General features: G+C 38.9%; 1 protein-coding gene across 1 annotated transcript in view; it reads left to right on the top strand.

Annotated features, from left to right (window-relative positions):
• spidey (hydroxysteroid 17-beta dehydrogenase 12 spidey) overlaps window positions 1-26,993 on the top strand; it is a 35,721-nt gene extending 8,728 nt beyond the window's left edge. Inside the window, exons 2-6 of the mRNA XM_019043129.2 lie at window positions 16,461-16,507; window positions 21,825-21,900; window positions 22,767-23,104; window positions 23,931-24,146; window positions 24,912-26,993. Coding sequence (XP_018898674.1) covers window positions 16,461-16,507; window positions 21,825-21,900; window positions 22,767-23,104; window positions 23,931-24,146; window positions 24,912-25,052 — 818 coding nt within the window. The 3' untranslated portion in view covers window positions 25,053-26,993. The remainder of the gene's footprint in view (window positions 1-16,460; window positions 16,508-21,824; window positions 21,901-22,766; window positions 23,105-23,930; window positions 24,147-24,911) is intronic.
• Window positions 26,994-27,998: the final 1,005 nt, after the last annotated feature.

Raw genomic sequence — 27,998 nt, 5'->3', positions numbered from 1 at the left:
CAGAACTCGGCGCACACCGGGCTCGGAACTCGTCGAGCAGAACAAGGCGCCAGCTCTCCCATTTACATTACGACTCTATGTACTCTATGACTTAAGTCCGGGCATATCGCTTCTGATTGGTCGATGATGCAGTTAAACGACGTGATGTAGTAAACGACGATTCATTTTATTATAATAAAAAAAAGAGAGGGGGGAATTCGATGCTATTAAACCCCTCAAATTAAATCAGTAAAAAAATCTTACTTGACTCATCGATGGATTTTGCATCTCCTCGGGAAAGAGCTGACAAAATTCGGCCCCTGCTCTGTCTCATCAATCATAAACCTATAAGGTTCAGGCATCCGGATGATGAAATTTTTACGTCAGTCTCTACCAGGGAAGTTTCATTTAATTACAATAAGGGTGATCTGCGCAAAAAGTGTAGAATGATGATTCACCTTCATTTCATAAGATATGCAAAAGCGGAGCCACTGGAGTTAAAATAATGGTATCTCGTTCGAGTTCAATACTAGAGCAAATTGTGCTCTATTTCACCTTTGTTTTATGACTCATGCAAATGCAGGAGAGCAAATCAGTTCGTCGGAAAATTTCTTGACACCCTCCACTAAAAAAATCTCTACACGGTTAACTGATAACCTTAAAAAATGACCAATTATCACATTTATCAGTGTAATTACAGCCCTTAATCAACGAGTATAATCATCCTTATTCCAAAAGATATCTAATCCCAATAAAGTCAGAGAGGAAAAAACAAGGACACTTTATTTCATGATTAAAAGCCTCTTTAAAAAAAGATATAATAAAGCCATACCAAATTCAACTATCTCAAAATACCAATGATCATTTAAATCAGCTCGGTTCATTCACTCCAATCCTGTTTTCTCCCAGAAAGAGGAAAATCGACTTCTTTTCTCTCTCACATATCACCCTTTTGTCGCACAAACATATTCTTCCCGCCCTCGGCCACCGACGTTATGTTGGGAGTTCTTCGGCGTTGCTTTCTTTAAACTTAAAGCCGATCGATCTTTAAGGCTACTTCAGAATATTTTCATGAGATTCCCATCAGAATATTTCCTGCCAAGATGGTTGAGCCGATCTGACCGTATCTCAAGTAAACCAAGTAACCATATCGACGGTCAAAGTACGAAACCACGTATCTCCGTATTCGACATTGCAGACTTCCTATCATTCTTAATTTTCTCTATGGAAAACTTTTCAGCGTACTTTCTTGAAAACTTCCTTGATTTTTCTTTTCTGCCAGCAGAATATTCTGTAGAAATTTTAAACCCTAAAATTGGCTTGTTTCTCTTCGAAATAGTAAAATATACACGCCTATTTTGAAACATCGCAATGGAGATGCGTGGTTTCGCCCTTCAGTCATCGATATTCTTTTCATACAGCCAGTCTACCCTGGGAAAAAACCACATTGGATCTAGAGTCCAGACTCTTAAAAACATCGACGAGAAAAATACTCTTGATTCAATCAGAATCTAGCTTAAATCAAGAACCAAACCTCTTAATTTGAGCGGATTTCCTTTTGATTTAAGCTTAAATCTGATCGAATCAAGAGTCCTTTTTCTTGTCAATGTTTTCAAGAGTCTGGACTCAAGATCCGCAATGTGTTTTTTTTCCAGTTTATGAATGAACAGAGGCACTGTCTATGCACCATGCATGTGCACATAGACGCAGACAGGAGTAGCACGACGATCCTGTTCAGTTGTATCGGCGTCGCGACGCGGGTGCGTGCGTGGTAAAAGGTGGTACCTCAACCGGTGGCGTCTTGCCCGCTCCAGGAACTGGTTCTCGACTTCTTCTAGATCTCGCATCTCACTCTCGTTCAACGCCGACTCGACTGCCGTTCAAACTGGAATGGAATCACATTTTTCCCAGTGACCTTCGACGTCGCTCGCGCTAATGGAAACGCTACAACACCGCCACGCTATGCAGAAACCGCGGATCTGCTTCGGTTTTCTAATGGGAGTTAGGCGATTCTTTCCAAGCGCGTAAACACGCCTTTCGGGTTATTGCGTTTCTCGCCCCTCCCGCGATGATTCTCTCGAAGTGGCAACAGTGGGCCTTACCCATCCAAACGCACGTTTAACTATCGTAATATATAAATATATATTATAATTTATTTTGAGAAAAGCAACGTTGCCAATTCAACCGTGTCACTAAAGAGAGAGTCCAAAATTGGAATGTGCAAGAGAATGGACTCAGCAGTCCCTGAGCGGAAAATGTTACTGAACCCAATCCTGCCTTCTTGAGCCTTCTTCATAAGTTAATCATCAAAAAAAAGAAAGAAAAAAAAAAAAGAAAAAAAAACCCTCGTGGAAATTGTTCGGCTGATTCAAAATCGGCAAATTTTACCCATTATATATACAAGGATTTTTTTTCATTTTATACTAAGCGAAATGACATGTGCTGTGTTCTACATGTTTACGAGAGTACATGTTAATACATAACAAACAGATTTTATGGTTAGAGATTGGCAATAAAAGGCGTCAAGAGCAGTAAAGTTCAGTTTTTTCGTGGAATGTCAGCTTACTGCTGTCTTGCCTGAGGTAATGTCGATTTTTACGCAATGAACGCTCTTACGTAGCTTTCGTATTTTCCAATACGACAAAATTTACTGTTGTACTGCGCAGTACATGAATTTGAAACCTGAAAACCCTATGACATGACTCTCATACGGGGAACCTTTCATGAGGCCATAGGGGGGTCAGGCCATGATTTTAGTCAAAAATAAAAAAAAGCTCTAGAGATATTATTTTGGCTTAAAGCGTTGCTTCTTGTCGGCAAAATCTCGTTTTTCCACTAAGTTTCTTTGAGTCAAGGAAACGTTCTTTTGTTATTGTTTTTTTTAAACTTAAACTCAACGATAAAAAAACGACACTTTTAACTTAAAAAACTGACTTTTAGTTTAATCCGCGTGGAATTAAAGTTACAAAAAAAAAATTTTCGACAAGAAAAGACGCTTTAAGTCAAAAATAATATCTCATGCAAATTTTTTTTTTCATGCGCTTCCATCACATTAAGTTCTCCCAACGCAGTGTTGTAAACGGATCAGTGACTAGAAATAATTATCCTGAGAAATAAATGTGTCAGAGCTGTACTGCGGACTGACTGAATAACCCTGCATCTCCTTCGTCACAAAAATAGAGTCGAACCAACAGCGCCGCCATAACCCTCATGTAAACTACGAAATAACACAAAACCAGGCGGATTTTAGCACTAGATTTGGCAACCATGTCCAGCGGGGCGCGACTGAAGCGTCTGCACTGGAATTTTAAAATGGAAATTCAAGAGGCCCCCGAGGTCATAGGAATCAAGAATGTAGAAAGTGATGGGAACGAGAGACGCGCAAAATAGGGAAAATACGAATTGCCTGACCAAAACAACATAATTTTACCGCCATGGTAAGTAAGAACGTCATATGGGTCTTGGTACGTTTGCAAATTTTTTTTTTTTTGAAGATGAATTTTTTGAGAAACTTACGAGTTTTTTTTTTCTCTGAATTTTTTTGAGAATTTCACTCGTAATTTGATTTAATGTATCTGGAAAATACAAAGGGAAATATTCATTACTTTTCTTAAAAATATATATTTTATGGGAGGAAGTTTGGCAACATTAATATGCTCATAAGGCGTTTTTACTCGGTATGGCAGTATGTGAACCGTGGAGGACCAGGGACGGGGGTGAGGTGTTTTGAAGCTTTGATGGGGTTTCCCCGCAAGATCGGTTGGCGCACCGCCATCGATCACTACACTGGCGCGCGGAAAATAGTATTAAGAACTCTGAAATTTTAAACAAATAAATTTTTTTAAAATTTTAATAAAGAGGGCCGGATCTCTGTTTCTTGACTTGATAATTTTATCAAGCTTTTTGGTCTAAAATTTGTATTCAACTTCAAAGTTGCATTTTATGCTATTTTTTAACCGTGGATAGTTTAATCTGAAATATTGAACTTCTCGTTTGAAATAATACTAACAATAACCATAAATTTGAAAGGACATCGGAACTTTAGGATGCTTGAATCGCCGACCTAATAAAAACCGCTATTGACTGATAAGTTTGTCCGAAGACAAATTTTGATTTTCCGACTTCAGATTTATGTTGTTTAGGGGTTGTTTTTATAATAATTTACGCTCTTGGGGGAAAGGTGTTCTAAGCTTGGGCCACAGGTGCGTTAAAGAAGGAAGAAGAACCTGAGTTGCTGCATTACTTAACGCAAGCCGCGTAACGCTGATTTTGCAAAAATTCATTATGGAAAATTAACGCGAAATGACAATTTGTAATTCAGAACTACCTAATCGAAGAACCCTAAGTTATCGCACTGATCCTCACATGATTTTTTCAGGGGAATAGGGTGGCGACCTATGTTACGGGTGCGTAAAGAGGTGAAGAGGGGTCAATAAATCCAATTTTCAGCGGTGTAATTTATGAACGGCCCCTTTTGCTGCTTACTTTTCGGTGAAAAAGTAATTTTAATCACTATTTAATTACAGAATGGTTCAAAATAGTTTTTGACTGAAAATGAAAAACACGAGAGAGAATCAAGAGAATAAAATTTTGCTAATAATGGCGAAATAATAATTAGCCAAATAAAAGCTAATTCTGGTGGAAGCCGACTTTTTACATCTATTTTATTTCAAACTATGCATTTTCATTGTGTGGCTGAAACAATGAATTAGGCGAGGGAGTGGATTTTCCTCTGTTTGATTGCGAGCCTCGTCAGTGAGAGCTCGTCGGCGATCAATAATTTATGAGGCGTATTAATGAGATGTCGTTTGATATTCAGGTATTCCTGGTTCGTTGCGTAGCAGCGTTGTCGCACGGTGGTAAAATACCTGATTTTGGCAGTTATTTTCGGACACAAGTCAGAGATTCACACCCTCATGGAGTAGCCACTTTCGGCAACGTAGTATCCTGTAGCAGATATTGCTCATTGGTGATCGCACATTAATGACCAGAGGCTGGGAATACAATGCCTCGGTGGGCTCCATACATTCATTTTCCTATTTTTCCTAACGGAGCTTGGGATGAATGAAATTTCTGGCATTTTACTTTGCAGTTTTCTGTTATTAATCGACTTATTGATCAATTTAATAAAGAAGAATAGGTCAAACGTTTGAATCTGACTTCCCAGGCAGGCAAGGTATTACATCAAGTTGAAGGATTTCGAAAGTCAAAGTTTTTCGCCTAAATAAACTATTATTTTTATGATTTTATTTTTTTCCAAGACCATTCTTTCGTGGCTGCAACCCTCCAAACTTTGAAGTGAGAAATCATTTGTTCAATGGAGATGACAATATAGGTGAATGTTCAACACTTAAAAACGATTCGGTCTTCTATCGATCGACTTGACGATTTCTGGATTTTGAAAAATATTTTCGGAAATTTCCTGTAATCCAGAAATTGCTATTGTCACCCATCGAATCCTTCACCAAACTGCTAAAAAATCACCGTAGATTAGGCCAAAATCCATATGTTGGAGTAATTTTAAAAGTTGCAATAATTTTTAATCTCCTTAAAAGGGAAAGCTTCATTTTGGGGGAATATGCCAGGGTTGCAGGGGAATTAAGCAACCATTCTTGCGCCGGAAGCATTTCCCAGAAGATAAATGCCCCTCGTAATCATTTTTAAATGTATTTTTACTTCCTTTTTTTATCGTAAATATCTGTAAATCACTTGAAATTATCTTTTTGAAGGAGGTTTTAACCTTAACCGTTTCCAATACGCTTAGAATAAAAGTTGCCTTCGAAATTTAGGATCGTTAGCTTAGGATTAACGACTTTCGAAAACCACTTTACCGCAGACAACTAATAAGTCTTATTCTATACCTAAAAATAAAATAAGACTCCTGTAATCTTTGACGTTAGTGGCGATTCATAAAAGTTAATAGTACCCACTCGCTTACTTTTTCCTCCCTTAAAATCAATGATCGAACGATGACAAATATGGGCCTATAAATGAGGCGGTTCACCTCAATCGATACCCATTGTTTCATATGAATATAAATGGACGAATGTGAATCACCCTGTATGTGTCAATCTGGTCTCTTTATCAGCCGCTTCTGATCGGAGCTTGATGTGTAACTTTTGACGTCCGGAAAACCAAATGACTCACAATAGCGGGAAAATTACCCTATGTCGCTGGATTGCAACCTCGAAAAACTGCGGCAACTTCAGCATTCATAAAAATTGCATTAGTCAATTTGAATTATGATTATTTGTTTCCGTTGGTTAATCGTGCCGGTTCGAATTTTTTTTTTTTCGACAAATGCAAAAGAATAGAACAAACGACGGGTACAATTTGAACAATGGCGTATAGCGTGCTTTGAGATACATATATCGATTAATCTCGCATTTAAACATATGAAAAAGGATCGGTGATCGGTATTAAACAGGGTGTTCGCAAGGAACACCTTAATAATCGATTCTTCACCGCAGTTTCAAATGGGGAAATATCAATAATCGATCGTTCACGCCGATTCCACTGAATTTGAACAATGGCACTTGATATTAGTGCGCTGAGGAAGTACTGTTTTTGCAAAGTCATTTCAGCATGACGGCTTATTCCTTACAATTTATCTCTAAAAGAAAAATTAAACGGATTTCAAGAAAAGTCAGAGTAACCATGAACATTGTCAGGGCTACGGCATCTTGTCAAAGTTAGATGTAATTTGCTGTCCGACCAGCAGTGTAGGTAAATTACGGAAGAATTTAACGCATTAATGCGTAAGAAATTTAAGTGTTCCATTCACTTGAATGCCATTCAGCTCGCGTATCGACGGTAAAACTCCAAAGACGCTAATGTCGGTTTGCGACGCTGTCGTAATTTATTTCTTAAGTGAAAAAACACTTTATTCACGTCTTGAAAACTTTCCTGATTTTTCTCTTCAACATTCCACGAAAATGTAAGCAATAGTAATGGTTCGTTCTCTTTTGATAACATGAAATGGGAGCGGAATTTTGAAACATTGCAAACGAGATTTTCATTTTTGCTGTTTTACAATCGATATATTTCCTTGAAGAGATAACTGTTGCGGCATTCAGGATGTTTTTTTGCGTACCTTACAAAATGGAGGCGAATAGAAAATTGGAGAAGGCCCTGCTTAAGGCTGATTGTCAAATCAAAAAATAAACCTGTTGCATCTGTTTTGAATAGAGCGGCCTCGACGAACCTGTAACAATCTCAAAGTCAAAAAGAAGAAATAAAAAATGGAAAAGAAGTGTAGAGTTGAAACCTTTTTTCTCAGTAGCTGAAAACATTACATAGCGACAACCAGTAATTTTCTTTCTGTACATAAATATCACCTGACGAATTTAGAGAGTTCTCGCGGTACGAGGCGTACATTTCTCCTCACAATACAAACAAAGATCGTTTGTAAAAAAGAGCAATATTATACGTATCTTTCAACAAGAATTTCTAAATAGTTGAAGATCATGTGAAGTCCAAATTGCGCGTCTCAGGATAGGTCACACTTTTTTCACTCACAATCATATCATCTCCAAAGAAAATCAACCCATCTGTCACTTCTGTAATTAATCTCCTCTAACCATCAAACTCGTACTTATGGACTGCTCTGCCCTCAGATATCTCCAATCACAGATCTACTCCCCTACAATGAACAGAAATACAAACCCACTTACATGCGATGAACCCAATATTACTACCAAAATTCTTGAACTCTTCACCTCTCTTAATTTAAAAATCTAAATTTTCGTGTATACTCTCATTTTCGAAATTCTTTGTAAAGACGTGAATAGCCTGTGACGCTGAATGTCTTAAAATATACTAACTAACTAACTAACTAACTAACTAGCTATCGCGCGCAGATCATCGGACAAATCAGTCAAAAATCAGTTGAGCTCTCTGTGACGTAATCAAGATGAGCCGCTAATGAAAACAGCGCGTGACGAGAATAAAGAAGTTGACTAAATTTTGATTTATCGCTCGAGTGAGAGACTTGAGCGACGAGGATCATCTAGAATCACGCCTCAGGGCCACGATCAACATTGATGCATGCTGTTTCGTTGTAGCGGAATTCTACAGACTACATACATCGTATTAATTAAATAAATACAACGGCAAAAAATAAAGGGTATAACAGCAAACAAAGACTTGGGGAAAGATAGCCACATAAAAGTCGAGAAAATAAATTGTTTTTCATCCGCTAGTTATATTTTCACGCCGTTTTTTATAACGCTCTTGACATTCTCAAGCAGAATGTTTAAGAAAAGAGGGATTTTATGATTGGTCTTGCTTGGAATTTAATTTTATCATTAAGACTCCGTCATAGGGAGGGAGACTATTGAGGATGACATTTTCAAATTGTGAGTTAGGTAATCTAATAATAATTTTTGCGTTGACGATCTCAATAAGTTTTCCTAGAATCTAGATGTTATGGTAATGCCTTAGACACTGAGAGTGGCTCTATACATTCTAATGCTCAAAAATTAATGTTCTTTTTTTCATTTTTTACATTCATCGATCTATTTCTTTTTTGATGGCTGGGGGAAGAGGAGTGAAAGAAACCACTGGAAGTCTCCATTAAAAATTCAAAGTGTATAAAATGTCAGATGGTTAAAAAAAATGTCAGCTGCACTGGGAAAACAATGAGAAGATGGAAATTTATGAAATTGATACTCGATAATAGTACATGATGATGTTCCTTGACTGCAAATTAGAGAAAATAACTGAAGCGGCATAGGGCGATATTGCTAGAAGCTAAAAGGATATTCTTTGCCTCTTCGCCTTCAATTTTTGAAGTAGGCCAAAAAGCATCCTTCGCGCTAGAATAGTTACCTATTCGATGATTCGTCGGCTGCATTGCTTCCTTCTCCGTAATTTATAGCGAATTCCCCTCAGCTGACTTATTTTGCTAGACCAAAGAAAAACGCCGTATTAGCCTTTGAAAGTTGCCAAAGTTCCATCGATAAAAATCGGAATTTCAGGGAAACTTGCGAATATTTACCTTCGATTTTTTCAGAGATTAGTTTTTGCAGTTGAATCTAGAGTTCCTGAAATTTGCATTCATAACTTTTATAAACAATGAAAATTTTATCAGGGGCAATTTGGAACTGTTCAAATGTTCATACGGCGTATTTCCTCGGTATACCTTGCTATTACGATCCTAGAGCTCTCTTTTTCCGTTGAAGTTAGAATAATTTACAAAAAATAAATATAAAAAATAATATTCGAAATGCAAATATTCTTTCTTAACTTTCCGCGGAGAAAGAATGTTTTTTTAAAGTGCGCATGTGGGAAACGCTGCGGTATCGTTACGTTGAAATTTTCCTATATCCGTTCGAAACTCGTTTGGCAGCCTAAAGAATTTATGATCTCGAGCTTTTTTGATGAGCTGGCAACGTTGTAAGGGCGCGTGCTCACGCGCAACCTCCAAAACCGTGTTGCCCGCTACTGTTTCGGCGGCTGTTTTTGCAATCAGGTTATAAACTGTTATTCGTATTCTTTCCGTGTTTTGATTCAGTCGATCGGCCAAGGCGCGTCATATGCCGTATTCACACCGCAATTCATCGCTTATTATTTTTAGAATGATGAAATCCAAGAGAATCAGTGCCGCTGCTGCAAAAACGGAAACCCATCGTTTTTGCAGCTCTAATTTAAACCTCGAAAGTGAGCCCAAAGCGCCCTATTCGCGCAGTTGAATGGAGATGTTGCATGTGTGAGGAATTTGCAATTTGACCATTGATTCTTATGTAAAATTTCGCGAGAAACACGATGGTGCCACTGGTTTTCTCTGAAATCCAACTCCCAAGCTCTAAAAAAAGCTCTCAACTTGAGGCCAAAATGGAGGAGATATCCCACCCTACCCTAAGAGTCCACCTCTACATCAAGACAAACTCTCCATGCAAAGATAGGGAGCAAATACATTGACAGGGCTGCCACTTCATTTGGGGACTCTAAAACTGAAAACGCGGCATCACTGCTAATGTATTTGCTCCCTATCTCTGCATGGAGAGTTTGTCTTGATGTAGAGGTGGACTCTCAGGGTAGGGTGGGATATCCCTTCCATTTTGGCCTCAACTTGAGAGCTTTTTTTGAGCTCGGGAGTTGATTTCACAAGGGGAGCTTCCCAAGTGTAACCGGAATTTCGAGTTGAAATTTCGCATGAAGATACTAGAGATGATTTTAGGGATGCCGTATTTTTTCGTTTTTTCGAATGGGGTCGGGAAAGCCCTCAAAAAAAGGGCTAAAGATGCGGAAAAAACGCGTGCGCTAGCGGCACAAGGTAAACGTAGGTGATAGAGGCTCTCCATCCTTATCAGTTCCGCATGGCCAAACGGTAGCGTGCTCGCCTCGCAGGCGGGAGGTCGTAGGTTCGGATCCTGACTACAGCCCGTAATTTTATTTTACTTTATGCTTGTTTATTTTTCACTTACTTTATTTTGCACCATTCTCTCCGCAAACCGACTTACGAGGTAGAACACGTAGTGACTGAAGATTTTTTACAAATGCTGATAAAAACTCGAAGTTTCTCTCGGATTGAAACGTTATATATAATTGAATAAACAAAACACTCTAAAACTCACCAAATTTCGTTGCCAAGCTGAATTTTCGAAGTATCAGTCGAATCTGTATCTGTATCTGACTGATACTCCGGAAATTCAGCTTGGCAACGAAATTTGGTGAGTTTTAGAGTGTTTTGTTTATTCAATTATATATAACGTTTCAATCCGAGGAAACTTCGAGTTTTTATCAGCATTTGTAAAAAATCTTCAGTCACTACGTGTTCTACCTCATAAGTCGGTTTGCGGAGAGAATGGTGCAAAATAAAGTAAGTGAAAAATAAACAAGCATAAAGTAAAATAAAATTACGGGCTGTAGTCAGGATCCGAACCTACGACCTCCCGCCTGCGAGGCGAGCACGCTACCGTTTGGCCATGCGGAACTGATAAGGATGGAGAGCCTCTATCACCTACGTTTACCTTGTGCCGCTAGCGCACGCGTTTTTTCCGCATCTTTAGCCCTTTTTTTGAGGGCTTTCCCGACCCCATTCGAAAAAACGAAAAAATACGGCATCCCTAAAATCATCTCTAGTATCTTCATGCGAAATTTCAACTCGAAATTCCGGTTACACTTGGAAAGCTCCCCTTGTCAGAGAAAATCAGTGGACCTATCGTGTTTCTCGCGAACTTTTACATAAGAATTAACAGTCAAATCGCAAATTCCTAACACATGCAACATCTCCATTTCCTCTCTAATGTCGTCATATGGGAAGGGCAGCCAGTTCCTTGCTGAACTTTGAGGGGGCAATATTTTCCAATTCTCATCAATTTTAGGGAATTTTTGGAGATATTGTGTAGTTTTTTGCATGACTACCACCCTCAATATATTGGCTGCATTGACGCCTCTTTCCCGCTTTAGAAATCCCTTCAATTAGCGACTTTCAATTGAGATGCGGTACTCACATAGGTTGTGACTTTGGACAAGGAGCCTTCATGCATGAGGGTACATTCTTAAGGAGAGTTATTCTCACCTAGTCAAGTAAATAAGTCGCAATGCATGTTTCAACAAACAAAAACACACACAAACAATTTTTCGTCCCATTTTTTTTTTTTGGGGGGGGGGGGGTGGGGCAATACAGAGCGTAAAGCTTTATTCCGATGACCGAAGTCGAAAATTCTTATCTTTCTTCAACTTTCAAAATCTCTAAATAACTAAAATTTCTCTCTGAAAATTCCTGTGGCTACAAAAGAAAAAATTTTTTAAAAAAATGTTGGTCGTTTCTCTCTAAAAAAAATAAATAAAAAAACGTCGGGGTTTATGATACACATTCTTAGGCAGAAGCCATCGATTTTAATCATTTTTCCGATCTTCTCTTGACTTGGAAATTTTTCCCATTTTCCTTCCATACTCTGGAAACTAAATCCCAGATGCGCTATTCTCAAGTGCCGTAATTTGACACGTCATTACGCATTAAGTGCCGTTGCTCTGGTCTAAAGGCTACTCAGGATTCTTTAGACCCATGACTCAAAACTTGAGGAGGGTTAGATAATCTTATAAGAGGGATAGCGCACCCCGGGAAACGATTTAAAAAATAGCCGTGCGCATTGTTGTCAAGGCGCGTGTACAATGTTTAAGTAGAATCAATTTATTTCACTCGATTTTCTGGGATCGTTTGGTTTGGCATTAAAAAAGACAACATTGGCGTGTGTGGGTCTTCTTAATATGTTTTGAGGTACATCCTCAACTATACGACACAGTACAAAGTATAGGGCAGTTACGATACTTTCAATTTGACCAATCGGATGGCATGTTTGACCTTTGGATTCTTCAAGTTTTGGTATAGGAAATAGATTATTCGGAAAAAACAAATAGTAAGTGCTTCTAAATGGGAGGATTCTAATTTTTACCAAGAGTTTGAGAAGAAACCGACATCGATGGAAATAATACGCTGGCTTTTTTTTTTTTTTTTTTTTTTTTTTGGTGAGATCATTTCCTCGAAATGGTAGTTGTGATGGTGTCTAAATCAGCATTTAGGTTTCACCAGACACAATTTTTACTTTCAGATTTCTGTGTCAGCATATTATTTTCCTTGGTATGAGTAACTCTGCAAATTATGCTAGATATTTTATCTCCCTTTTTACTTTTATTTTATCCGTTGAGTACTATTTCATGATACTCTCCATGGATGGCCTGTGCAAAGTCGCTAAAATAATTTTTCTCTACTATCGAACAGAGTATCAATTAACTGAAACAGCTGAAGAACTGGCAACGATGAAGCACTGCACTTTTACCTGTCCTATTCCCCGAGTGCTGAAAATGCTGACACATGCATATACAAGTACCGTTTCTACCGTGTTATGACTTGCAATTTTGAGCGAGCAGTTTTATGTCTCCTGTATGATCTAATGCATGGTTTTTCATATTCTTCTCTGCACTCTGCGATTATGGAGTAGGCAGTTACGTTTCTTCAGGGTGTCTGCCAGTCCTAAAAGTCCGGAAGTAGTACTTATTTTTTAATGGCGGTCCGGAAGAACTGAAAAATTGCGGAAATTTCTCAAGAAGGGAATTTTTTCCTTAAGACTACGCGAGGATTTGTATAAAGCCTGGAAAGTATTCAAGGGGTTGACAAGCGAGGCTTGGATTATGTTTTCTGCCCTGCCCCAAAAATTGAGGGAAAAATTTCAAATCGCGTGGTCTCGATGCACCTCTTACGCCAATACTGCCTCCTCTAAATTTTTAGTTCGGCAATTTTACTGTGATTAGCAGGTTCGGTGTTTTGGCTTGGAGAAGGGCGTTGTCATGAACTTCACCTTCAAATACCAAACACCGGTTCCAACCTCAAGGATTTAGCAGAGCCGTGCAATAATTTACAGTTATTGATAACTGTCGATTAATATGTAATGACTTTTCCTTTTAATACCGCAACGTTATTCGTCGATTAAAATGTAACGACTTTTCCTTTTAATATTGCAAAGTTAATTGTCGATTAAAATGTGAGGACTTTTCGTTTTATTAATTCAACGTTTAACATTCACGATCGAATAAAATGGAAGAAGGACAAAGAGAGAGATTCGGGGGAAGTTAGGGGGAAAGAGGGGGAAAGAGGGAGAAAAGTAACCTTGAGAAGCTAAAATGTGCTTCAAACTAATTAAGAGCAAGAATGGGAAACATAAGAATTAGGATTAAAACATGAAATGAACGTATCAATTAGACTGCATTTTGATATGATAAACTACATATTCCGGCTAATATAAGAAACAGCATATGCGCCATTTGACTCCCTGTTTAGGTAGGCTGTTTTGTGGGCAAGCCAGAAACGGGAATTTCTCATTCCAAAATGCGGCCTAACCATGAGTAAATTTATTGAAGAGTCGAAGAAGCTTGCTTACACAGAATTACCATGAAAACATGTAGGTAAAATGTGACCGAAAATTAACAGTGCCCACTAGGTACGCACGAAGAGAGAAACCTCGGATCATCTAGAACACCGAAGTTTCCAGTACAGTTAACCAAGATTTTTGTGAGCCATACCAAAGCTCGTATTCTTTATCAAAAACTTCAGTTTTATGAACTGATGTTCAATTCGCACGTCTAGAAACTGCAGGTCTCTGAACCGAACAATTTTGTGTTTCATATGAACTAGAGTTTGATCTATGTAACTCCAGTTTACGTAGTCTTGTAGTCTCACAATTGACATCTAACTAATATAAGTTTATGATTACTGTCTCTCATGTGTTCGACCTTGCACGAATTTTCAACTTTACGTGCAATTTCGCGATATTTAAACTCGAATTTCATACCTGCGGTCATTGGCATTTTAACTGTAAAAACCACAAAGTTCAACCAAAATAGTCATTAACTACCGTTCGATGGCGAGCCAACAAACTTGACTCGAAGAAACCTCCACCGCACAACGCATTATTATCCGCTTTTTTACGGCTTCTGCGATCTTTTTCCTCAATTCGTTTCCGTGTCCTGCCCCTCCATGAACGCAACCGACATTGGATTACCTTCTTCTTGCGGATCTTGTTTCTTATAGTTCTTTGTAAATGTGAATAGTGAAACAAAGAAAGACAGGGAAAATGTCACAGTCAATGGAATTTAACGTCATATCGTGAGCTTCCGTTCCATTGTTACCGGACCTAAGTGCAATCGTATTTTTGTGAAAAGAATAAGTGCAAGCCTTTCTTGTCTTTTAAAATTTTCCTCAAGATAGTTTACTCTATGAGCCACATCCCCCAAAATTCGATAGATTAAATCGGGGCTTTTTGTTTATTTTGAAACACCGCAGCAATTTTTCTGGACTGTGTACCAACGGGAAATCGGTATCAAGAAGTAAAATTTTATGCGGGACGGGAAAGGAGGTTGGAAAGAAGGTATCAAACTTAAAGGAGGCATAAATCAATCTTTGTAAAATAAATGCCTGAAACCAGCCCCAGAAAATGATTTATCCCCTCTCTGAGGTCAAGCATGACGAGATCAATTTACTCACCCTCTCGTTTGTATCATCATCAATATTGATCTATAGACGTCACCACAGTTGCCAATACTTAAAAAAAAAAATTCATATGAGAGAAAGGAGGCTACAGCTCTGAGGGTTCAAATGTCTCATAAAAAAAAAAAAAAAAAAAAAAAGCCCACATGATCGACTCTCGCCCTAAATCACCCTGTACTTTTTCGGAATCAGACAATGAGTTGGGAGAAAAAACAGCACCGCTGTCAGCTAATTTGGTTACGGTGGCTTCAAGGTCTCCTCGTGCCAAAATGTTCCTCGACGGTTGTCATAAACCATTAATACATCGGTGTGAAAAAGCCGGCTTGTTCACGGTGGCGACTTCTCAGTGCCCCGGAATCGATTTTTAGAAACACATAAAAACAAGAAAAAATTCCTGGATCCAGTCGGGTTGTCCACGGACTTCAACGAAGGCTGAACTAGAAAAAGAGGCTCACATGTTTTCTCTTCAAAATATTACGTAAAAAGATTATTACAACGGGAAGTTTAGGAATCAACTCCCACGAATGAGATATTCACAAATATTTTTAACACGGATCAATTGGAAGATAGATTGTATGCAGTGGTGAGAAGTGAATGATCGATTATGATATTTCCCTATTCGAAGGTATGGTAAAAAATCGATTATTAAGACGTTCGCTGCAAATATCCTATGTATCGCTCCTTTTCATTGGTTTAAATGGAAGATCAATCTATAAATCGTAAAGCACGCCACGCCGCAAATTGTATGAATGACGCCATATGTATTTTTGCCATCATTTAAACCAATGTTAATTTTACAAATTTTAAAGTATGTTGGTATGATTTCAAAAATTTAGTCTCATTATTGAGAGGAAAAGCTTATCCGAGCCCAAATTTTTCCTAAAAAGAATAATGCTATTTGGTGCAATACTAGTCACGAACGATGGTGCTTTACGCTGGTTTCTGATGTAGACTTTTCCTGAGTTCCTCATCAAAATACTTACCATTAACGTGAAAATATTCAAACGTTGACATACTTAATTGAACGTACCTATTTAAATCAAAAGGAACTGTTTCCTCGTGACCTGGGCCTTGAGATCCGTAAGAATATATGCATGACAAAGTTCATGTCACAACGGAGATAGTTTTCTTTTGATTTAAATTCGTCACATTGCAGCACCGAGTAGAGTACACGTTGTAGCCAGACCGGATCCACGTCTAACAGAGAATTTTCAAGAATCTAGCTGGTGCTGGGCCTATTGAATAATTTAAAGGGTCGAGGCGAGATAGGTCAAGCTCGGTTTTCCTCACCACGAGAAATTCAGGTTTTGAATTGCAGGAACACATTAGAGCTCATTGTTTCCCGCCACTTCTGATATAAAAGCCGCATTTCCCGCCGTTCTTTCGTTTCCATATTGCGAAAAAATTGGCCGAGACCTGATCCACTTCAAGAACACATTTACCTTGTTATTTACTGCCTATCTCTAATGCCTACTTTCTTTCTTTGTTACAGTGGTCACAGGAGCAACGGATGGAATCGGAAAAGCTTACGCCGAAGCGGTAAGTGAATATCTTTTTGAATTTGGTTAGAGTACCTTTATAGACAGAGAATGGCCATTTCTGTGCCGGTTTTCCATTGGTCGCGAGAAAATAGGCTGACACGATGTTCTTACTGCCGTAGATAAACCATAGAGTACTCTATGAGATAAACAAACAAAATGGCTGTTATCAGCAAGCAAATTTGAAATTATGCACATCTTACATCCTCCTGTGATAAAAGCGAAAGACGATTTAACAGTGCTTTCATGTGTTATTCGTAGATATGCTATAGTTAAAATTCTTACTGCCGTATAATTGAAATTTTTGTCAAATTTTAGCTTCTTAGCTTTCGCCCAATCATCCTTCATTGAAATTAAAAGGGACAGAAAAGGGGGGGGTATGGATTTGATCGGAATGAATTGATCGACGAAGACCGATTGACAAATTTTTGGAAAACCGGTGTGGATTCGATCGAAAAAAATGTGAACCGATCGACAACGACTCAATCGACAACCGTGAATCGACCGAATCGCGTCGATTGGTTCACGTTTTTATTTTTCGATCGAATCGACACAGATTTTCCGATAATTTATCGATCGAACAAATTTCAATTGGTTCACGTCGATCGATTTACATTTTTATTTTTCAATTGACTCATGTTGATGGAATCCATACCCTCCGACAGAAAATTCGCAGCGCTGCAAACCGGGATGAGGAGTCTTCTAGGTGCGTCATCGATGCATGCTATTTTAAAAGATACACTGGGGGAAAAAAAATTGGATCTAGAGTCCAGACTCTTAAAACATCGACAAGAAAAAGTACTCTTGATTCAATCAGAATCTAGCTTAAATCAAGAACCAAGCCTCTTAATTTAAGCGAATTTTGTTTTGATTCACGAAAAATCCAATTGAATTAAGAGTATTTTTTCTTGTCAATGTTTTCAAGAGTCTGGACTCTAGATCCAGTGTGTTTTTTTCCAGTGTATAAATATAGGATTAGAGAAAACTCTCATGATTTCTAAACGCTCCACTGTCTCGGCGGGATGAAAATGTGAGTCAGGCATAATCGTCGTCTCCCTGACGTAAAGGCGTATCTCGATTTCCACGTGAGCCGTGTTATCTATATAGCTCCATGCTCTCCCGGGCTCATGTGGAAATAGCGATACACCCCCATGCCAGCGGAGCGACGTATTGTGCTCTGCTCTTCAGAGAAAATCGAATCATAATGGGCTGGGCATGCCTATTCATTTGAAGTACAAAACAAACACGCATGGTGAAAAAAATTGCAAGTCCACTCGGACAGATCGGACATTCGCTAACACCTCGACAGTAACAACGTTGCCAGACTGATCCCTTACGTGATTTTCACCACATTGGAAAAAAAAAAACACATTTGATCTAGAGTCCAGACTCTTAAAAACATCGACAAGAAAAAGTACTCTTGATTCAATCAGAATCTAGCTTAGATCAAGAACCAAGCCTCTTACTTTAAGCGGATTTCGTTTTGATTCAAGCAATAATCCGACTTTTTGAGTATGAATACTCCGATCTCCTTTCATTGTTGTTCTAAGTCGACGCTGAGAAAAATTGTTTGATGAAACAAAATTTTGTTTGATTTGAAAAAGTGTAATTTAAATGAGTTTTTTTTAAACAAAAAAACTTTTTTTTTCAATTCGATGAAAATGAAATTAGTCATCGATAAAAAAAGTTTCGCTCCTTTGAATCACAAAAACTCTCTTTAAGTAAAACAAGTTTCTTTCTCTGAAAAAAAAAATTTCAAGAAAAAACACTGATTCGCCTTAGTGAAACTTCTATTAAATCGAAAACCATTTCGGTTTCATTGAAAAAATGTTTTTTTAACAGTTTTTAAATTGAAGATTGATAATCTTAGGAAGTAGTCAGAAAAGTATGAATTCAACGGGTAGTATTCTAGCTGCGGGTAATCTGAGCGCGATCTTGCCTCAATTCATTACGTATTACTTGACTTAAAAACTTTCGGTGGTACTGAATTGGTCCAACTCTACCAGGGGAAATGTTTTCCCCTCAAAAATAATATCATGAAATAAAGAAAGCACTTTTCAACAGGCAGAATAACTGCAGTATGAGTGAAAAATACAGATTCCCGTTCGGGTATACTCCCGGGGCAATAATGCAGTTCAAAACTGCATTCAGTAAGTGCCCTAGACTGGTATTTCTAGGAAAACTCTGTATTTATCTTTTTGAGGGGACACTAGGTCAGAAATGGATGGAGAAAGAAGGAAAGAAGGAAAGAATAAAATCTTAAATGTTCATGGCTTTTGACCGATATTGTGTTAACCCACGTAGGAAAAAAAGGGGGGGGGGGAATTAAACTGTGTCCAGAAGCTTTGCTCATATTCTATGTCACAGACATGAATCTGACTCACAGGTTTCGTACAAAAGTACTTACATGTATAGTTTCCAAACCGCAAAAAAATTCGCCATTCTGATGGCTAAATTGAATGTAGCCTAAACTCCGAGCACAAGGAACACAGTGCACGAAGGGCCAGCAGCCGAGTTTAGCCGGACAAAAGTCCTCATAGGCACCTGAACTTGCTAATATGAAAGAATGTATGATTTAAGGGGTAATTTGGCCCCCTGAATCCATATTTTGGGTTTCTATTAAGAAATTTTGAGGTTTTTGATGAGAATTATTCAAGAAAATTGCTTTATCAACGGGTAATTAATAGCAATTTTTCGCCCGCCCGCGGCGCACTACGGTCCAAAACTTAAAAATAGGAAGAAATAAATCGGATAATGACTGAAAGATCACAAAAGTTTCGCAGCTGATGTTTTTTTTGAGTCGCTAATTTCGAATTTGATGTCAAATTGCTTACATTTTAACACCCTGACCTATTAATTGTGGGCAAGTTTATGCCACGCTGCGGCGCGGCGTGCTGCCGCTGCCAGCTAGAAACGCGCACTGACGCCTAGAAACCTTAGGGGATGCTTCAAGCATTGCGCAATGCGTGAAGTAGCCCTTTAGGTTTGTAGGCGCCAATCCGTTGGCACCACGCCTCGCGCCGGTTCGTTCAGGAATGCGGATTCGCATTCATTTTATAACGTAGGCTAAAAGGGCCTCCATTTTTAGCAATAACATTTCTGAATTACTAAAAACTGAGGACATTTGTACGAACAATTCACTCAGGAAGTGGAAAACTGGTTGCTTAAACGGGGATAAATTGAGTAAGCAAAATTTCGACAAAAATTTTTGTTACGAATGTAATTTTGAACAGAGCACATCATAAAGTGAACTTTGCAGAAAGTCAAGTCCAACACTAGATTTTCAGACCCTTAAAATCAATTCAATTTTTTTTTACGAGACATGATAATTACACAAAGACTTTAAAGAAAATGTTTTTTTTTTTTTTTTTTTTTTTTTCACGAAATTGCAAATATTCTAATTATCTTTAGGAGGACCCATCAATGATACGAACCATTTAGACTTTTTTCGCGAAATGAAAACTGTGGTAGTCTGCATAGATAAAAAAAAAAAAAAAAAAAAAAAAAAAAAAAAAAAAACAAACAAACAAATACTATCAAACCACCATGCAACCTGCGAGGCATCAGCCAAAGCGGCGTTGAAGTGGTCCTCGCTTGCTCACCAAATCTCCGCCAAATTCGGTACCACTCCGTCTAAACTAATGACCCACGGCGTTAAGACTGGCAACAGCCTACCTAGGAAGGAGCGGAGGAGCTAATAACGTCGCCTCTCTGGCGTAAGGTCGTACCTCAATTTTCACATGAGCCCTGTTTTACATATCAATCCATGCTTTTTGGGGCTCATGTCGGAGTTAAGATACGTCCTTACGCCAGAAGAGGAGCGACGATAAGAGGCCCATAAAGATTTGGTTCCTCGTTCGACAATGCGCCGTCAGGCCGTCTCCATGCGTTATTGTTATCAACAGCACCGTGCAGACTTTCACCGCTACTCTGGCGGTTCCAGCATCAGCAGCGCTAATCTGGGCCCGAATTCGGAACGCTTTCTTTCCGATCAATCGCCCGAGCTCCGGTCGCTGCACCGGAATGTCCAGCCAGCTCGGCTGTCTGTTAAACGGCTGCATCGAAATTGCGGCGATCAAATGTATTGTGTAGGCTGCACTGCAGTTTTTAACGCTTCCTAAGTTTCGCACAGTTTTCCACGCGAGATAAGAGGTAGGGAAAGAGGAGAATGTTCGATGATATGGGCATTTCCAATTGACTGTGGTAGTGCTCCAATGGAGATGTTGCATGTATGAGGAATTTGCGATTTGACTGTTGATTCTGGTGTAAAAGTTCGCAAAAAACACGATGGCACCACTGGTTTTCTCTGAAATCAACTCCCAAGCTCAAAAAAAGCTCTCAAGTTGAAGCCAAAATGGAGGGGATATCCCACGCTATCCTGAGAGTCCACCTCTACATCAAGACGAACTCTCCATGCAAAGATAGGGAGCAAATACATTTGCAGTGATGTCGTGTTTTCAGTTTTAGAGTCCCCAAATAAAGAGGCAGCCCTGCCAATGTATTCGCTCCCTATCTTTGCATGGAGAGTTTGTCTTGATGTAGAGGTGGACTCTCAGGATAGCGTGGGATATCCCCTCCATTTGGGCTTCAACTTAAGAGCTTTTTTTGAGCTTGGGAGTTGATTTCAGAGAAAACCAGTGGCACCATCTTGTTTCTCGCGAACTTTTACATAAGAATCAACAGTCAAATCGCAGATTCCTCACACATGCAACATCTCCATTTTTTGTGGTAATACCCCAATAAATTAGGTTACTACACGGAGAAAAAAACTTCGTGCATGGGACCCGAAGTTGAGGTCATATGGATCTCTGAAGTTTTTTGATCACGCATCCGAAAACTTGAGGTCGAGCTGCCGAAGTTCGGGTCAGACGTCGAGGCGCCTCGGTATGTACCGGAGTACTTCAGATGTGTGACCCGAACCTTTCGGTATATATCGAAGTACTCCAGTTGTCTGACCCGAACTTCGGCAGCTGGACCTCAAGTTTTTAGATACGTGATCTGAAAACTTCAGAGATCCATATGACCTCAACTTCGGGTCCCACGCATGCACGAAGTTTTTTCTCCGTGAAACCTGAATGTTGCGGCACTACCCCAACTTGATTTGCGACACTACCACAATTAATTGGAAATGCACTTATCATCCAGCAAATTAAGGTAGCACCTCATTTGAAGCGCCGCGCCGGGTGCAGGAAGGGCACTTCTTGTTTGCGCGGTATCTCAGGATCTCCGTCAAATCCGTTTTTTTTTTGTTGAAATATGTGTCAAAACCATTATCATCGGCGATTTTTACTATTCCAATATTTTATTTTTGTTCACAGCTAGCCAAGAAAGGCCTTGATATTGTTTTGATCAGTCGGACCAAATCGAAATTGGAAGATGTTGCGGCTGATATCAGTGAGTTTTTCACCTCTAATTTTTCCTCTGATCCAATAGACTGAGCCAATACTTTAGCTCACAAATTATAAAACTTATCTTCAGGGTAAACGTCAACTAAAATGATTGCATGTTATGAAAAATTTGGGCGTTATTTCCACAGCAAACGTGTGTCGAAAGAAGAAGAATTGGACGAAGGAGAAGAGGGTTAAATAGGATGAGTTTAGTATTGGTAGTAATATAAGTTTATTTTAAAGCAGTACTTGAGCAGCTATCACTATTGGCATCTCTGTAGTTAGGTTTTAGGTTTGTTACAAAAAAAAAACTAACTACTTTGGAAGAGAAAAAGAAGGGAATAAAGAAGAAGAAAAATAGGAAGAAGGAGCAGACGAATTTCCTTTTATTGTCTTTTTCTTCCTCTTTTCCTCTCTTCTCTTTCCTCTTTTTTTCTTCTTCCTCTTCTTCTTTTTCTTCTCCATCTTCATCCTCGTCTACTGAAGCGCAAGACGAAAACCTAGGTCTAGAAGACTCAGATTTATGAGATAGACAGTCATTTCTCACCTTGTTCACTCTTTTGCATTCTGATATTTCGTCATCTACCGGACAAAGTATCACAAACGCCATGCGATATTTCAAAATTTCCGCCGCCATTTTATTTTTTACAGAGAAATTGTTCAACGAAGCACTCCGAAAATTTCACCGAATTTTCTTTGTGCTGCCGATGAAATTCGTGAAATTTTCAAACAGATTCAACCAACAATCTCTCTGAAAAAAAATAAAGTGGAAATTTTTAAACGTCGCTTGCCGCTTGTGATACTTTGGTCGGAAGATGACGATTTCACCTGTCACCTCTCACCCTAATATTGTGTTTTACCTGTCTTGCTCAGGGTCGAATTACAAGGTGAACACAAAAATCATCGAAGCTGACTTCTCTCTGGGCGACGAGGTGTTCGCCACGATCGAGAAGGAGTTGTACGGGCTGGAGATCGGGGTGCTCGTCAACAACGTCGGGTTCAGCTACCCGTACCCGGACTACTTCCTCTCGCTGGAGAACAAGGACCGCATCTACAAGACCATCATCCAGTGCAACATCAACACCGTCATCAACATGTGCCAGATCGTCATGCCGGCCATGGTCGAACAGAACAAGGGAGTCGTCATCAACCTCTCCTCCGCCAGTGCCCTCTTCCCCTGCCCCATGCTCAGTGTCTATGGAGCTTCAAAGGTAAAGAATTATCCAAAACTCTTGGAGTATCATGTAGACCTATACTGCCGGGCTAAGGAAAAAACGCCGTGTGAACATTCGAGATTGCCACATTTTCTTCGATAAAATGCTCATTTTTGACAAAAGTTACGAATACTTTTCTTTGAAATTTTCATTAGCTTTTGGTGAAATTGCGAGCAAAAGTATCTGAAAAATTGGAAGGAAAATATTTGTAAGTTTACCGGGAAATTCGTGTTTTATCAAAGGAAATTTGGCAACGCCTGAAGGTTTATACGGCGTTTTTCCTAAGCACGGCAATATAGAGTACTAATGTAGAAAGAGTGCGAACATGTCGAGGGCTTAGGAACGAACTGATAATTTTGGCGGACATGAGCTCGCAACGTCAGTCGTCAAGACGTCAATTTTGGACGTCAAAATTTGGAATTTAAACCGATCTTGCTGCTAGTTAGTCTCTCTCAATCACAAGTATAGTTTTGGAGTACACTAGCGGTATATTTAATATAATATATAATTTTATTTAATTAAAGATACTCAAGGCACGAGATTTTTCATTAGTAGAAAATACTTCTTTGCTACTCTGCGTTTAAGTCTCCTGCTTTACTGTGGAAAGTGTATCAGTTGCACAATTGAAAAACGTGTATTAAGACTATAAACGTAAGACTATAGTCGTGACTACAAGTAGAACAGTAGCCTTTTTTACACGTAAAAAGATCCTACCAACCGGGTATCGTAAAGCAAGATAGATCTACTTCTCTATTGCTCATCCTTAGTCTGATGGTTTGTATGTGAAGACTCCTTCTTATATGTAAACCCTTGTAATTTTCAGGCTTTCGTGATCAAGTTCAGTGAAGATTTGGCGAGCGAATACGAGAAGAAAGGAATCATCGTGCAGTGCGTCGCTCCCGGTTTTGTCGCGTCGGCCATGAGCAAAATTAGCAAGCCCACCTGGATGGCCCCCTCGCCCAACAAGTATGTTAGCTGTGTTTTGAAAACGGTCGGAGTCCAGAAGTTAACCATGGGATACTACCCTCACTTCTTGATGGTAAGTCTTTCTCGTATTCAAACCCACTCTCTGGACATTCCTGATTCTCCTTAATGCTATGAGCTTGAATATAAGATCACCAGGGGGCTATGCTCCCTGGCCGCTACGCGGCCCAGCCCCCAGAGGACGCTTCGCGTTCTCTTAGGCCCGCGTCGACAAAAGGACGACCCACAAAAATGGAAAAATTTCCATACCCAACTCTCCTTTATCTGATCTCCCTCCGGCCGGGAGGAACGGCCGGAGGAATTGAACCAATGAGAATCGAATTAAAAAAATCGGCATTTATTCCAAACTTCTTGCCAAGACTGAAACAAAACGGAACGGAGCGTTTCGTTGCTTTTAGATAGTCTGCAACAAAGGAGAATACCCTCGATTCACTTACCCTATTAACAGACCAAGATTCAACATTTCCCGCTTACTTCAATTCTCCGCCAAATTTGAAATTCCCGCCATTTTTTCAGGAATTTCACTCGCGCAGGAGGCGGGGACTGTTTAGTATCCTAGCGCGCAAGGGTTGGATGGAATGACTCCTCTTACGCAATGTTCACCCGTGTTTTGTGCCGTATGTACGAGTAGTATCGTTTTTGAAGCGAGAAGCTTAAAAAACGCATATTTCTTACGCATATTGTGAAGGTAATAGTGAATTTCAGACTTTTCCGATGCACACATTGTGATTTTTGAGCCATTCTCTCCAAGAACCAGCTGAAGTTTACAACAGGCCCATTTTGAGCGAAACAACTTAAATGAACGTGATTTTTTGTGCAGGTTGGACTTCTGCAGTTCCTGCAAGGGATTTCTCACTCCCTCGCGGCTGGTCTTGTAACCCGCACCCACGAGAACATCCGCACCAGAGCTCTCAGGAAGAAGGAGCGTGAACTAGAGAAGGAAATCTCTGCAGCTCAATGAGTCTTGAAAAGCATCCCTCAAGCAAGGGTGCCGTTGCAGCCCGCTTAGACTGAATAAGGCTCTACACCAACCTTATATTGTTCCACTAATTGTGATAAACCAAGGGACCCCGATGCAAGGCTTTCTGCAAGTGGATTCCAGCGGCGTGGCGTGTTTTGCGATTTATCGATTGATCTGTCATTTAAATCTATGGAAAAGGATCGATGAACAGGGTGACTTTAATAATCGAGCTTTTTCCATAGCTTCAAATGGGGAAATATCGATACTCGATCATTCACGCCTCGCTACTTCTGGATAGACGCTATTAGTAGCGACGTCATCATAGGGATTCCCCATTATATCGAATTGGATCCGAACAATATTATTGGCATAACTTCTTTCAATGCTCCCAATGCTAAAAAAATCTATATATATTGCTTTTCTGTGAGGTGGCACTAATAGCGTCTATACTCTGCTGAAAACGACCATCTTGACGCCTCCCCGGTGCAAATTTGCTCCCGAAAGATACCATGTTGAGATCAGTACGTTACTAACACGATAAGATACTGGTTTCATGATGACCTCTTGGACTAAATTAATACCGTGCGTTGTTACTTTGTTGACAGTATATTGTTACCAACCTGAGCTGAAACGAATCATGTTGGTATCAGTTTGATCTCAACATGGTACAGATTGATGGCTGAAGTAAAACAGAGCGTATCTCAGATTATGGTTTGATAAATCTACTCGTATGTTTTATTTTATTTTTTTGAAGGGAAACTTAACTATGTTTTCTATTGAAATATTCTGTGAAATTTCTTTATTGTTTAAAAAAATCAAACAAAATTGCAAGGAAACATCTTGATAAGTTTTCCTTCGGAAAAAATAGATCTTGAACTTTGCAACTAAAGGCATTCAGCAATCGAAACGTGTGTGTTTTTAGCACTCTGAGAGCGTGAATTAACATTTTTAAGAAATCAAGCTTTCAATAACATCTAAGCTAGGCATTCTGTCATCATGATGATCTCATCATTCAGAATCACTGTGGAATCCAAGATACCGTCATAGGTTTAGTGCTAAGCCGATGCTTAGCTATGAAAACGCGTGCCTTATTTGGTAAAAAGTTGAAAGTTGTAAGTTGTGTTGTTGTAAGTTGAAATGTCCTCAATGCACCAGTCTTCCTAAGTTGAGAACCCACCAATGTCATTTTTTGAAAGTTTGTATCTTTACACTAAGTGTGAAGAATATGATGTGAAAATATCAAAAGATGGTCTGTTTTCTCGTCAGAAAACACAATAGAAACGGGTAGTGATTTGTGGCACTGCACTTAAGGCACGCGTTCTCTGAGTTATGCTGTCGATATAACTTGTTATAATATTTGAGGAAGTTCTAAGAAGTTTATGAATCACTGTTATTAATCAATCGAGAAAATACTTGTTAGTATTTAGTCGGTTCAATTTTCGAAAAGAGTTCCTCTGGCATTGTTAATAGTTACGGCGCTGAGTCATTCGATTGTACTTGTTGATTTTGTTTCTTTTTTTTTTTTTAAATATTTTTTCTCTCATTTTCTTATATTACTTTCAATGTATCCAATGTCATGTGTTATTCTCCGGGTTTTACAATTTGAACCCCAAAATCGGTTAAAAATTATTTTTATTTTGTTTGCCATTGAGAGCGCTATGAGTAAAGAGTTGAGTGCATAAAATATGCCAAACTCTCATTGAAAACCCACACTTTAAAAGAATAGGTAGTCGATTTGACGACAAAATGTAAGAAAAAACAGTCAAATAATGTTCCATACGAAACATTTCTTCTAGAAAATGATCGCCTTAAATGCGGTTACTTTAATTTTTTTCTAAGACCATCTTGTGATAAGGATTTTTTCGAATAATTGAATCCTGGATTTTGTAATTTATTTGTAAATAGTGGTTTTAATTCTAATTACATCTTATAGTTTTTCAACTTGGAGTTAATTTTTTCGGTGAACCCCTCGTATTTTTACATCTGACCCGGAGGTGAATGACGGAGAAAATCCAAAAGGACAAAAATTGCCTAATGACAAAAGTATCAGGAAATATGCGCATCTTTCATTTCGAATTTTTCTTTAACTTCTAAAATGTCTTAAAAATGAGAGAAGTCTAATCAAGGCTACTATCGTAAAGAAGAGGACAGTTTTTGAAAGCATTCAAATGCCGTGGCCGAAGTTCTGAACTAAAAGAAAACATCACATGTAAGTGTAACCTCTCCAAAATTTCACTTAAAAGTCGATTCCTACCGAGGTAAGTCCCGAAATCAAATCCTGGACGCGGAAACTTAGATTACACAAAGGACGTCATTTTTATTTTTGTCATTTAACCAATCTTAATCTGAAAAAAATCCATCATGGTTAAGAGTTGAATTTCAAAATTCCAGTCATATGATTCGTTTTTCTCGTGAAATTTTGAGGAGGAAGTATCTCCACGTGGTGTTTTGACTCATACCTTGTGTAGGGGCCGGTTTCGTATTCGATACGTATGTAGGTACAATAGCGCCTTCAATTACGTGTGATACAATATTTGGTACATATCCAGATTGATTCATTGGCAGGTGCCTTTGGTTAGGTAGGGGCCATTCATAAATTGTTCAAGACCAATACAAGGAGAAAAGTTGTTGACAATTCATAAAAATTAATCTCATTCACAGCAAACTTGACATTATTCTATCCGGAAGAAGAAACATTAGAGGGGCTGGGGGACAAGGCGTGTGAGTGCAGTTTTTCCTACATCGAGAAACGTGTTTGAAATTTGGATCTTCATGGCGGGAAAAGAGTTCAAATTGACTTTTTGATAAATAAAAACTAGAATTTGGGAATGCGTTTTTCACAGAATACGCATTAAGACTAGTTTTACTTGAAATCATGATTATCTCAATCTCTTCAAAAACTGATACGCCTTGTCCTTCAAGCTCTTCATACATTCTTCCAATTCG

Source organism: Bemisia tabaci, chromosome 4 (genome assembly GCF_918797505.1).
Source record: "Bemisia tabaci chromosome 4, PGI_BMITA_v3".
In the NCBI taxonomy this organism is placed as follows: Eukaryota; Metazoa; Arthropoda; class Insecta; order Hemiptera; family Aleyrodidae; genus Bemisia; species Bemisia tabaci.
This window is presented reverse-complemented; position numbering and strand designations above follow the sequence as displayed.